General features: G+C 56.2%; 1 protein-coding gene across 2 annotated transcripts in view; it reads left to right on the top strand.

Annotated features, from left to right (window-relative positions):
• The window catches only part of LOC122547734 (inositol-trisphosphate 3-kinase B-like), a 46,225-nt gene that overhangs the window by 26,955 nt on the left and 6,735 nt on the right, over positions 1-12,535 (top strand). The window contains exons 3-5 of one of the 2 annotated variants that reach the window (XM_087983727.1): positions 3,192-3,405; positions 6,413-6,617; positions 9,582-9,683. In XM_087983727.1, the coding sequence (XP_087839853.1) occupies positions 3,192-3,405; positions 6,413-6,617; positions 9,582-9,683 (521 nt within the window). The remainder of the gene's footprint in view (positions 1-3,191; positions 3,406-6,412; positions 6,618-9,581; positions 9,684-12,535) is intronic. The other variant, XM_087983728.1, reaches the window with a different exon arrangement.

Genomic DNA, 12,535 nt, shown 5'->3' with positions numbered 1-12,535 from the left:
CCCTCCGACAGTGCGGCACTCCCTCAGTACTGACCCTCCGACAGTGTGGCACTCCCTCAGCACTGACCCTCCGACAGTGCCCACTCCCTCAGTACTGCCCCTCCGACGGTGCGGCACTCCCTCAGTACTGACCCTCCGCCAGTGCGGCACGCCCTCAGTACTGACCCTCCGACAGTGCCCACTCCCTCAGTACTGACCCTCCGACAGTGCGGCACTCCCTCAGTACTGACCCTCCGACAGTGCGGGGCTCCCTCAGCACTGACCCTCCGACAGTGCGGGGCTCCCTCAGCACTGACCCTCTGACAGTGCGGCGCTCCCTCTGTACTGCCCCTCCGACAGTGCGGCCCTCCGACAGTGCCCACTCCCCCAGTACTGACCGTCCGACGGTGCGGCACCCCCTCAGCACTGACCCTCTGACAGTGCCCAGTCCCTCATTACTGACCCTCCGACAGTGCGACACTCCCTCAGGATTGACCCTCTGACAATGCGGTGCTCCCTCAGTACTGACCCTGTGACAGTGCAGCACTCCCTCAGCACTGACCCTCCGACAGTGCAGCACTCCCTCAGCACTGACCCTCCAACAGTGCAGCGCTCCCTCAGCACTGACCCTCCGACAGTGCCCACTCCCTCAGCACTGACCCTCTGACAGTGTGGCACTCCCTCAGTACTGCGCCTCCGACAGTGCGGAACTCCCTCAGTACTGCCCCTCCGACAGTGCGGCACTCCCTCAGTACTGACCCACCGACAGTGCGGCACTCCCTCAGCACTGACCCTCTGACATGCGGCACTCCCTCAGCACTGATCCTCTGACAGTGCCCACTCCCTCAGTACTGCCCCTCCGACGGTGCGGCACCCCCTCAGCACTGACCCTCCGACAGTGTGGCACTCCCTCAGTACTGACCCTGTGACAGTGCAGCACTCCCTCAGTACTGATCCTCCGACTGTGCAGCGCTCCCTCAGCACTGACCCTCCGACAGTGCCCACTCCCTCAGCACTGACCCTCCGACAGTGCGGCACTTACTCAGTACTGCCCCTCCGACAGTGCCTACTCCCTCAGTACTGACCCTCCGACAGTGCCTACTCCCTCAGTACTGACCCTCCGACAGTGCGGCACTCCCTCAGCACTGACCCTCCGACAGTGCCCACTCCCTCAGCACTGACCCTCCGACAGTGCGGCACTCCCTCAGCACTGATCCTCTGACAGTGCGGCACTCCCTCTGTACTGCCCCTCCGACAGTGCGGCCTTCCGACAGTGCCCACTCCCTCAGTACTGACCCTCCGACAGTGCGGCACTTACTCAGTACTGCCCCTCCGACAGTGCCTACTCCCTCAGTACTGACCCTCCGACAGTGCCTACTCCCTCAGTACTGACCCTCCGACAGTGCGGCACTCCCTCAGCACTGACCCTCCGACAGTGCCCACTCCCTCAGCACTGACCCTCCGACAGTGCGGCACTCCCTCAGCACTGATCCTCTGACAGTGCGGCACTCCCTCTGTACTGCCCCTCCGACAGTGCGGCCTTCCGACAGTGCCCACTCCCTCAGTACTGACCGTCCGACGGTGCGGCACCCCCTCAGCACTGACCCTCCGACAGTGCGGCACCCCCTCAGCACTGACCCTCCGACAGTGCGGCACTCCCTCAGTCCTGCCCCTCCGACAGTGCCCACTCCCTCAGTACTGACCGTCCGACGGTGCGGCACCCCCTCAGCACTGACCCTCCGACAGTGCGGCACTCCCTCAGTCCTGCCCCTCCGACAGTGCGGCACTCCCTCAGTACTGACCCTCCGACAGTGCGGCACTCCCTCTGTACTGCCCCTCCGACAGTGCGGCCCTCCGACAGTGCCCACTCCCTCAGTACTGACCGTCCGACGGTGCGGCACCCCCTCAGCACTGACCCTCCGACAGTGCGGCACTCCCTCAGTCCTGCCCCTCCGACAGTGCGGCACTCCCTCAGTCCTGACCCTCCGACAGTGGGGCACTCCCTCAGCACTGACCCTCCGACAGTGCGGCACTCCCTCAGCACTGACCCTCCGACAGTGCGGCACTCCCTCAGCACTGACCCTCCAACAGTGCGGCACTCCCTCAGCACTGACCCTCCGACAGCGCGGCACTCCCTCAGTACTGACCCTCCGACAGTGCAGCACTCCCTCAGTACTGACCCTCCGACAGTGCGGCACTCCCTCAGCACTGACCCTCCGACAGTGCGGCACTCCCTCAGCACTGCCCCTCCGACAGTGCGGCACTCCCTCAGCACTGCCCCTCCGACAGTGCGGCACTCCCTCAGTACTGACCCTCCGACAGTGCGGCCCTCCCTCAGTACTGACCCTCCGACAGTGCGGCCCTCCCTCAGTACTGACCCTCCGACAGTGCGGCACTCCCTCAGTACTGACCCTCCGACAGTGCGGCACTCCCTCAGTACTGACCCTCCGACAGTGCGGCACTCCCTCAGTACTGACCCTCCGACAGCGCGGCACTCCCTCAGTACTGACCCTCCGACAGCGCGGCACTCCCTCAGTACTGACCCTCCGACAGTGCGGCACTCCCTCAGTACTGACCCTCCGACAGTGCGGCACTCCCTCAGTACTGACCCTCCGACAGTGCGGCACTCCCTCAGTACTGACCCTCCGACAATGCGGCACTCCCTCAGTACTGACACTCCGACAATGCGGCACTCCCTCAGTCCTGCCCCTCCGACAGTGCGGCGCTCCCTCAGCACTGACCCTCCGACAGTGCGGCGCTCCCTCAGTACTGACCCTCCGACAGTGCGGCACTCCCTCAGTACTGACCCTCCGACAATGCGGCACTCCCTCAGTCCTGCCCCTCCGACAGTGCGGCACTCCCTCAGCACTGACCCTCCGACAATGCGGCACTCCCTCAGTACTGACCCTCCGACAGAGCGGCACTCCCTCAGTACTGACCCTCCGACAGTGTGGCACTCCCTCAATACTGACCCTCCGACAGTGCGGCACTCCCTCAGCACTGACCCTCCGACAATGCGGCACTCCCTCAGTACTGACCCTCCGACAGTGCGGCACTCCCTCGGTACTGACCCTCCGACAGTGTGGCACTCCCTCGGTACTGACCCTCCGACAGTGCAGGCTGCGTTATTGCTGCCATTTCCTGAAGGCTATGTTTTGCACCCCCCCCCCCCCCCCCCCCCCCCAACAACCGTTCCTGGTTTCCTGCTCCAGGCCATTTCCGTTTGAGCGAGGCCGGGCACATCCTGAAGAAATTCAGTGTAACTGAGAGTGAGTGCCTGCAGGAGCTGATGGGTGATGTCCTCAAGCCCTACGTGCCAGCCTATTACGGGGTGGTGGACAAGGACAGCGAGCGCTTCATCCAGATGGAAGACCTCCTCACAGGGCTACACTCACCCTGCATCATGGACTGCAAAATGGGCACCCGGTGAGTGCGCACATGGGCGCCTGGGGCCTGGGGCCTGGGGCCTGGGGCCTGGGGCCGGGCCTGGGCCTGGGGCCTGGGCCTGGGGCCTGGGGCCGGGCCTGGGCCTGGGCCTGGGCTGTGAATGACTGGCACAGGTTACAGAGCACACAACACAGGCATTCCCACTGGGAACAGGAGCAGGCCGTTCAGCCCCTTCTCCAGCCTGTCCCACAGGAACAGGAGGAGGCGGTTCAGCCCCTTCTCCAGCCTGTCCCATGGGAACAGGAGGAGGCCACTCAGCCCTTTTTCTGGCCTGTCCCATAGGACCATTTTGAGGCCACTGAACGGCAGTGCAGCCTCTCCCACAGGAAGAGGAGGAAGCCAGTCAGCCAGACAAGTTTCGAACGTGGGCCCATGACAGCCAAACGCCAGGCAACTGTTTGTGTGGAAAAGCAAGTAAGTCCACAATCTCCCATTGACAATTTCCTAACTGAGTTACCCCGCCCCGTGCCAACAGCCTGGGCTCATTATGGAGTGGAGACTGAAGTGGAGTAGCCACTGAGGGCCTCTCCATCCGCCACCAGCTTGTTCCACAGGTCATGTGTGTGATGTCTGTCCCATTGCTCTGAGCTCGCCCCCCCCCCACCCTCTCCCAATATCTTTGCCTCCCAACCGCCCCCCCCCCCCCCGCCCCAGTCCCCCGACTTTGTCCCCAAGTGCAGGATGAAACCCCTGGGCCTGGGATGCCTAGTTCGGTCAGTGATGCGCCCCTGACATATCGGAGGGAAGGTTAATCCCCAGGCCTCGGCCTAGCTCAGCCCAATGCTGGGGGGAGAGAGAGCAGGAGCTCTCCATAGCTACATCTGACCCGACACGGGTCACGATCACATTGTTGTTGGTGGGGAGCTTTCTGGATGCAAGATGGCTGCCCCGTCTCCCATGGCGACCCTTCAGAAAGTGCTCACCTGTGGCCTTTCAGCCCCTCCCTCTATTCTGTACGTTGCTCAAGCCCTGTCCCCTCATGAGAGATTTTGAACTTTAAGCTGCTTGAGGGTCTCTGTGTTTTCATCAGATGGAAGGCTACCCCCCCCCCAATATCCCTCCCAAGGTTAGGGAGGCTGGGTGCCAAGTGCAGGCCTTAAAATCCCAGGAATCGGAGCATTGTGAGCTACCCCTACATAGGCCTCAGGCTTTTGTAGGTTCTGACAACACAGGCAGGCGATGGCCTAGGGGTGTTGTCACTGGTCTGGAGATCTAGGGAAGTTCTGGATACCCAGGTTCGAATCCCACTATTCTAGATAGTGGCACTCAAATCCAATAAGTATCTGGGATTAAGAAGTGACCAAGGATGATGAATCCATCATTGATTCTTTTTTTCAGAGGGAGACAAATGTCCTTAAGGGAAGGAAACTCCCATCATTACCTGGTCTGGGCCTACACACGTGTCTGGGCAATGTGGTTGGCTCTTAACTGCCCTCTGGGCAATTAGGGTCAGGACAATAAACGCTGGACCTTACCATGACTAAATGTTTACAAAAAAAGGAATTGCCTTCCCTCTCAGATGGTTGCGGAATGTTCCGGAACTGATGTTGGAACTGAGGGTGGGGAGAGCGGCGTGTAAGGGTCTGGTATTTCATCCCTCAATGAATGAACTTGACTTAAATTTTACAGTTTGGGGCGTTGTCCCGGGAGATCTTGTTGACCATTGACCACAGCATCCGCGCTTTGTGATCGGAGGGGAGGGACCCTGAGGATGTAACAGTTCTTCAATTCTTTCTCTCACTGCGTGTGTGTGTCTGTGTGTCTGTCTGTCTGTGTGTGTGCATCTGTATGTGTGTCTGCATGTCTGTGTATGTGTGAATCTATGTCTGTGTGTGTATGTGTGCCTGCCTCTGTGTGTGTCTGTCTGTGTACGTGTCTGTGTCTGCATGTATGTGTGTGTATCTGTGTGTGTGTGCGTCTGTGTCTATGCATCTGTCTGTGTGTGTGCGTGTCACTGTGTGTGTGTCTCTGTCTGTGTGTGTGCGTGTCACTGTGTGTGTGTGTCTCTGTCTGTGTGTGTCTGTCTCTGTCTGTATGTGTCTCTGTCTGTATGTGTCTCTGTGTGTGTGTGTCTCTGTGTGTGTGTGTGTGTGTGTCTCTGTGTGTGTTTGTGCCTGTGCCTGTGTGTGTTTGTGTGTGTGTTTGTGTCTGTGTGTGTTTGTGTCTGTGTGTGTTTGTGTCTGTGTGTGTTTGTGTCTGTGTGTGTGTTTCTCTGTGTGTTTCTCTGTGTGTTTCTCTGTGTGTTTCTCTGTGTGTTTCTCTGTGTGTGTTTGTGTCTGTGTGTGTTTCTCTGTGTGTGTTTCTCTGTGTGTGTTTCTCTGTGTGTGTTTCTCTGTGTGTGTGTGTTTCTCTGTGTGTGTCTGTGTGTCTGTCTGTGTGTCTGTGTGTGTCTGTGTGTGTCTGTGTGTGTCTGTCTGTGTGTGTGTGTGTCTGTCTGTGTGTGTGTCTCTGTCTGTGTGTGTCTGTCTCTGTCTGTATGTGTCTCTGTCTGTGTGTGTCTGTCTCTGTCTGTATGTGTCTCTGTGTGTTTCTCTGTGTTTCTGTGTGTGTGTGTTTGTGTCTGTATGTGTTTGTGTCTGTTTGTGTGTGTGTTTCTCTGTGTCTCTGTGTGTGTGTTTCTCTGTGTGTGTGTGTTTCTCTGTGTGTGTGTGTGTTTGTGTGTGTCTGTGTGTGTGTGTCTGTGTGTGTGTCTGTGTCTGTCTGTGTGTGTGTGTCTCTGTCTGTGTGTGTCTGTCTCTGTCTGTATGTGTCTCTGTGTGTTTCTCTGTGTTTCTGTGTGTGTGTGTGTGTTTGTGTCTGTATGTGTTTGTGTCTGTGTGTGTGTTTGTGTGTGTGTTTCTCTGTGTCTCTGTGTGTGTGTTTCTCTGTGTGTGTTTGTGTGTGTCTGTGTGTTTGTGTGTGTTTCTTTGTGTGTCTGTGTCTGTGTCTGTGTGTCTGTGTGTCTGTGTGTGTGTGTGTGTGTCTGTGTGTGTGTGCCCGTCCTCAGGACCTACCTGGAAGAGGAGATGATGAGGGACCATCAGAAATGTGCCTACCGCAAGGACCTCTACCAGAAGATGAACAAAGTGGACCCGCAGGCTCCGACCGAGCAGGAGCACAGGCAGGCGGGGGTGACAAAAGTACGCTACATGCAGTGGAGGGAGACGATCAGCTCCACCGCCACCCTCGGCTTCCGGATTGAAGGAATAACGGTACGCCAGGACAATTCACCTCTCCTCCCTTTCCACTCGCTCATCAACCTCCCCTCAAACACAAGGCAGCGAGGTTAAAGCTGCACACTTTGGGATGGAACAGAATACGGAAAGTCTTACAGAGTCCGACAGGTCCTTCAGCCCAAACTGGTCCAAAATGGCCGCCCACTCTAACCCCATGTCCCTGCACTTGGCCCATATCCTTCTAACCCTTTCCTATCCATGGATTTGTCCCGATGCCTTTTCAATGTTGTTAATGTACCCGCCCCAACCACTTCCTCTGGCAGCTCATTCCATCTGCGTACCCCCCTCTGGGTAAAAACGTTACCCCTCAGGTTCCCTTTTATTCTTTCCCTTCAGAAAACAACTTATAAGGGTGTTACCAGGGTTGGAGGGTTTGAGCTACTGGGAGAGGCTGAACAGGCTGGGGCTGTTTTCCCTGGAGCATCGGAGGCTGAGGGGTGACCTTATAGAGGTTTATAAAATCATGAGGGGCATGGATAGGGTAAATAGGCAAAGTATTTTCCCTGGGGTGGGGGAGTCCAGAACTAGAGGGGCATAGGTTGAGGGTGAGAGGGGAAAGATATAAAAGAGACCTGAGGGGCAACCTTTTCACACAGAGGGTGGTGCGTGTATGGAATGAGCTGCCAGAGGAAGTGGTGGAGGCTGGTACAATGACAACATTTAAGAGGCATCTGGATGGGGACAGGAATAGGAAGGGTTTGGAGGGATATGGGCCGGGTGCTGGCAGGTGGGACTAGATGGGGCAGATGGCCTCCTCCTCTGAATTCATATGTTCCCTGTTAGATTGTTGATCAGTTGAGGAAATAACACTATCTCAGCCTGAAGGCAGCGCGGTGGCTCAGTGGTTAGAACAGCTGCCTCACGGCACCAGGGACCCGGGTTCGATCCCACCCTCAGGCAACTGTCTGTGTGGAGTTTACACGTTCTCCCTGTGTCTGTGTGGGGTTTCCTCCGGTTTGCTCTCACAGTCACAAAGATGTGCAGGTTAGGGTGGATTGGCCGTGCTACATTGTCCCATAGTGCCCAGGGATGTGCAGGTTAGGGTGGATTGGCCGTGCTAAATTGTCCCATAGTGCCCAGGGATGTGCAGGTTAGGGTGGATTGGCCGTGCTAAATTGTCCCATAGTGCCCAGGGATGTGCAGGTTAGGGTGGAATGGCCGTGCTAAATTGTCCCATAGTGCCCAGGGATGTGCAGGTTAGGGTGGATTGGCCGTGCTAAATTGTCCCATAGTGCCCAGGGATGTGCAGGTTAGGGTGGATTGGCCGTGCTAAATTGTCCCATCGTGCCCAGGGATGTGCAGGTTAGGGTGGATTGGCCGTGCTAAATTGTCCCATCGTGCCCAGGGATGTACAGGTTAGGGTGGACTGGCCGTGCTAAATTGTCCCACAGTGCTCAGGGATGTGCAGGTTAGGGTGGATTGGCCGTGCTAAATTGTCCCATAGTGTCCAGGGATGTGCAGGTTAGGGTGGATTGGCCGTGCTAAATTGTCCCATAGTGTCCAGGGATGTGCAGGTTAGGGTGGATTGGTCAGGGCAAACGTATGGGTGGGGAAATGGTTCTGTGTGGGTTAGACGTTGGAGGGTCGGTGTGGACTTGTTGGGCCGAAGGGCCTGTTTCCACACTGTAGGGAATCTCCGATAAATATCCACACGAACTCTGCCCCTCCTCCCACAGCTGTGTAAAAAAGCAAGGAATACTCACCCCCCACCCCCTCAGAATGGATCCCATCGGCTTTCACCATCCATTAACTTCAGGAAGTTAGTCTGCAGATGCAGCGGGTTGTATAGGCGGGAAATGGATCCTGTTTGGGGTGGAGGGGGAGCGTGAATAAAGAAACTCTAGTGACAGAGTGAGCCTGACGCTGAAGGCTGGAACTAAGACCCGAAAGTGGGGTGGGCGGGAATCCCGGCAGGGTCTGCTATCATCCGTCGAGAGAGAGAGAGAGAGAAATGCCAGGGTTAACGTTTCGAGCTGAGTACGACTCTTCCGAAGAGGGGTCCCGGGAAACGTCAATCCCGTTCCTGATGCTCGGCTGAGGCTACTGGGCGGGGTTACTCTTCGGAGGGTCGGTGTGGACCTGTTGGGCCGAAGGGCCTGTTTCCGCACTGTAGGGAAGCTAGTCTAATCTGATCAGTTCCTGCAGCACACACTTACTCGATGATTTTAAAAATAAGTGGGGGGGCGGGGGGGGCCCACTCTTGATGCACAATATGCTGAGTTACTTTGAAAGGAAGAACATAACATAACTCAGGAGCTCAGGAAAAGGTTGCTGGGATGAGAGGGACAAGGTCAGGGAGGTTTAGCACCCGGAGGTGCTATTGGAACAGTGAGATCCTGACAGACCAGACAGGAGGAGAGCAGGAAGGAAGGGGGACACGGATTGCGAAAAAGCATTCACCCTTTCAGTGCACAAACGAAGGGCAACCTCCTCTCTCTGAGGGGTGTTCGTCTGAGGAGATTTCTTCCCCAGAAACCTTTGGGTCGTTCAATTAATTTGATGCTGTTCAGGAGAGCGTGCTGTGCGGAAGCCCCTGCTCCGAGTCTGCTGAGGCCATTCGGCCCCTCAACTGCCAAAAGCAAAAGGGACAGGGTTTGATTGACGGCGAGGTGAGCCTGAGGCCTCTGACGCTGGGGAGAGGAGGGGCAGGAGGCGTGATGGGCCAAGTGGCCCTTCAGTCCCACGTTAACCCAGCACCGATGCTGACTTCCCGAGAGACGCGAACTCGGTTGTTGGGGCCGGGCCCAGGTTGGGGGGTAACCGTCACACCTAGATGTTCCTTGCCCCCCCCCCACAAGGGGAGAGGCTCTCAGATCCTCTGTGCAGGCAGATGGGCCCGCCCTCCACCCCAGGACGTGCTGGCACGGACGCTGATGGGCCGATCGGCCTCCAGTCTGCCTGACGTCGGGAGTCTGACGCATGCGGCCTCCTGTTTTGCAGATGGACAACGGAGTGGTCCTCAAAGACTTCAAGCAGACCAGGACCAAGGAGCAGATCATTGCTGTGCTGCTCCGTTTCACGGATGGTTGCCCCCTTATCCTGGTAAGTTGGTTATCTCGGGTCAGAAAAGGATCGATTGGGCCGATGGGCTGAGGAAGTGGCAGATGGAGTGCGGTTTGGATAAATGTGAGACTTTCACAATCAGCAGTCGGGCCTTGGGGAGTGCTGTCGAGCAGAGAGATGTGGGGGTGGAGAACATAACTAACAATCACTTGATGAAGAGGCGGCGCTCCGAAAGCTAGTGCTTCCAAATAAACCAGTCGGACGAGAACCTGGTATTATAGTCCAACACTGTCCACTCCACATCATAAATCTTTGAAGTTTACTTCACATCGAGACAGACTGGTTTGGAAAGTGTTTAACACGTTTGGCGTCATTGCTCAGTCCTTTGAGTATTGGAGTTGGGGTTGTACAGGATGTTGGTGAGGCCCCGTCTGGACACTGTGTCCAGGATATTATTAAACTGGAGAGGGTTCAGAAGAGATTTACCGGGGATGTTGCCGGGAATGGAGGGTTTGAGAGGCTGGATAGGCCGGGATTTCTGTTCACTGGGGCAGAAGAGGCTCAGCAGACACAAGGTCACAACGCAAGGGGATGGAGGCAGCCTCAGGGAACACTACTCACTGCTGTTGTTGTCCACACCCTTCCAGTACAGAATCGGCACATGACCATCTAACGGTGGTGGGGTAGTGTAGAGGCAGCTGTACTCTGTATCTAACCGCGTGCTGTCCCTGTCCTGGGGAGTGTTTGATGGGGGACAGTGTAGAAGCAGCTTTACTCTGTATCGAACCCCGTGCTGTCCCTGTCCTGGGGAGTGTTTGATGGGGGACAGTGTAGAGGGAGCTTTACTCTGTATCTAACCCCGTGCTGTCCCTGTCCTGTGGAGTGTTTGATGGGGGACAGGGTAGAGGGAGTTTTACTCTGTATCTAACCCCATGCTGTCCCTGTCTTGGGGAGTGTTTGATGGGGGACAGTGTAGAGGGAGCTGTACTCTGTATCTAACCCTGTGCTGTCCCTGTCCTGGGGAGTGTTTGATGGGGGACAGTGTAGAGGGAGCTGTACTCTGTATCTAACCCTGTGCTGTCCCTGTCCTGGGGAGTGTTTGATGGTGGGACAGTGTAGAGGGAGCTGTACTCTGTATCTAACCCTGTGCTGTCCCTGTCCTGGGGAGTGTTTGATGGGGGACAGTGTAGAAGCAGCTTTACTCTGTATCGAACCCCGTGCTGTCCCTGTCCTGGGGAGTGTTTGATGGGGGACAGTGTAGAGGGAGCTTTACTCTGTATCTAACCCCGTGCTGTCCCTGTCCTGTGGAGTGTTTGATGGGGGACAGGGTAGAGGGAGTTTTACTCTGTATCTAACCCCATGCTGTCCCTGTCTTGGGGAGTGTTTGATGGGGGACAGTGTAGAGGGAGCTGTACTCTGTATCTAACCCTGTGCTGTCCCTGTCCTGGGGAGTGTTTGATGGGGGACAGTGTAGAGGGAGCTGTACTCTGTATCTAACCCTGTGCTGTCCCTGTCCTGGGGAGTGTTTGATGGTGGGACAGTGTAGAGGGAGCTTTACTCTGTATCTAACCCTGTGCTGTCCCTGTCCTGGGGAGTGTTTGATGGGGGACAGTGTAGAGGGAGCTTTACTCTGTATCTAACCCCGTGCTGTCCCTGTCCTGGGGAGTGTTTGATGGGGACAGTGTAGAGGGAGCTGTACTCTGTATCTAACCCCATGCTGTCCCTGTCCTGGGGAGTGTTTGATCAGGACAGTGTAGAGGGAGCTTTACTCTGTATCTAACCCCGTGCTGTCCCTGTCCTGGGGAGTGTTTGATCAGGACAGTGTAGAGGGAGCTTTACTCTGTATCTAACCCTGTGCTGTCCCTGTCCTGGGGAGTGTTTGACGGGGGACAGGGTAGAGGGAGCTGTACTCTGTATCTAACCCCGTGCTGTCCCTGTCCTGGGGAGTGTTTGATGGGGACAGTGTAGAGGGAGCTTTACTCTGTATCTAACCCCGTGCTGTCCCTGTCCTGGGGAGTGTTTGACGGGGGACAGGGTAGAGGGAGCTTTACTCTGTATCTAACCCAGTGCTGTCCCTGTCCTGGGGAGTGTTTGATCAGGACAGGGTAGAGGGAGCTGTACTCTGTATCTAACCCCGTGCTGTCCCTGTCCTGGGGAGTGTTTGATGGGGACAGTGTAGAGGGAGCTTTACTCTGTATCTAACCCCGTGTTGTCCCTGTCCTGGGGAGTGTATGACGGGGGACAGTGTAGAGGGAGCTGTACTCGGTATCTAACCCCGTGCTGTCCCTGTCCTGGGGAGTGTTTGATGGGGGACAGGGTAGAGGGAGCTGTACTCTGTATCCAAGACTGATGAAAAGGTCATTTGATGTGGAATTTGATTCCTTCACTCATTTCCATGTCAGTACTTTGCATCGATAATGTGTGGGTGTGGCGTTCTGTTGTGAAGTGTTTGACACACTGGCACTGAGCCTGCAGGGACCTGCCTCGAGTATTGTAAACAGCTCGGGTAATCCTTGCCTCAACAAAACACTGAATTGTAATTTCCCTGTGGGTTTGTCCCTGCTGTGTTCCCTGCTGTAATTTGATGTATTCTGGAACCCTAGCCACTGATGAATGCCAGCTCCGGTAACGCAGAAGCTGTGTGCCAGATTTTCAACTCCCACAGCACAACAAACAGGACAGAATCAATGTTATGACCAGGTACACAGTAAAGCTCCCTCTACACTGTCCCCCTATCAGACACTCCCCAGGACAGGGACAGCACGGGGTTAGATACAGAGTAAAGCTCCCTCTACACTGTCCCCCGTCAAACACTCCCCAGGACAGGGACAGCACGGGGTTAGATACAGAGTAACGCTCCCTCTACACTGTCCCCCATCAAACACTGCCCA

This window comes from Chiloscyllium plagiosum, unplaced genomic scaffold (assembly GCF_037043375.1).
Source record: "Chiloscyllium plagiosum isolate Xiang-an unplaced genomic scaffold, Cpla_swu_hap1 HiC_scaffold_46, whole genome shotgun sequence".
Classification (NCBI taxonomy): Eukaryota; Metazoa; Chordata; class Chondrichthyes; order Orectolobiformes; family Hemiscylliidae; genus Chiloscyllium; species Chiloscyllium plagiosum.
The sequence above is the reverse complement of the archived record's forward strand: the minus strand, read 5'-3'. Positions and strand labels throughout refer to the sequence as shown.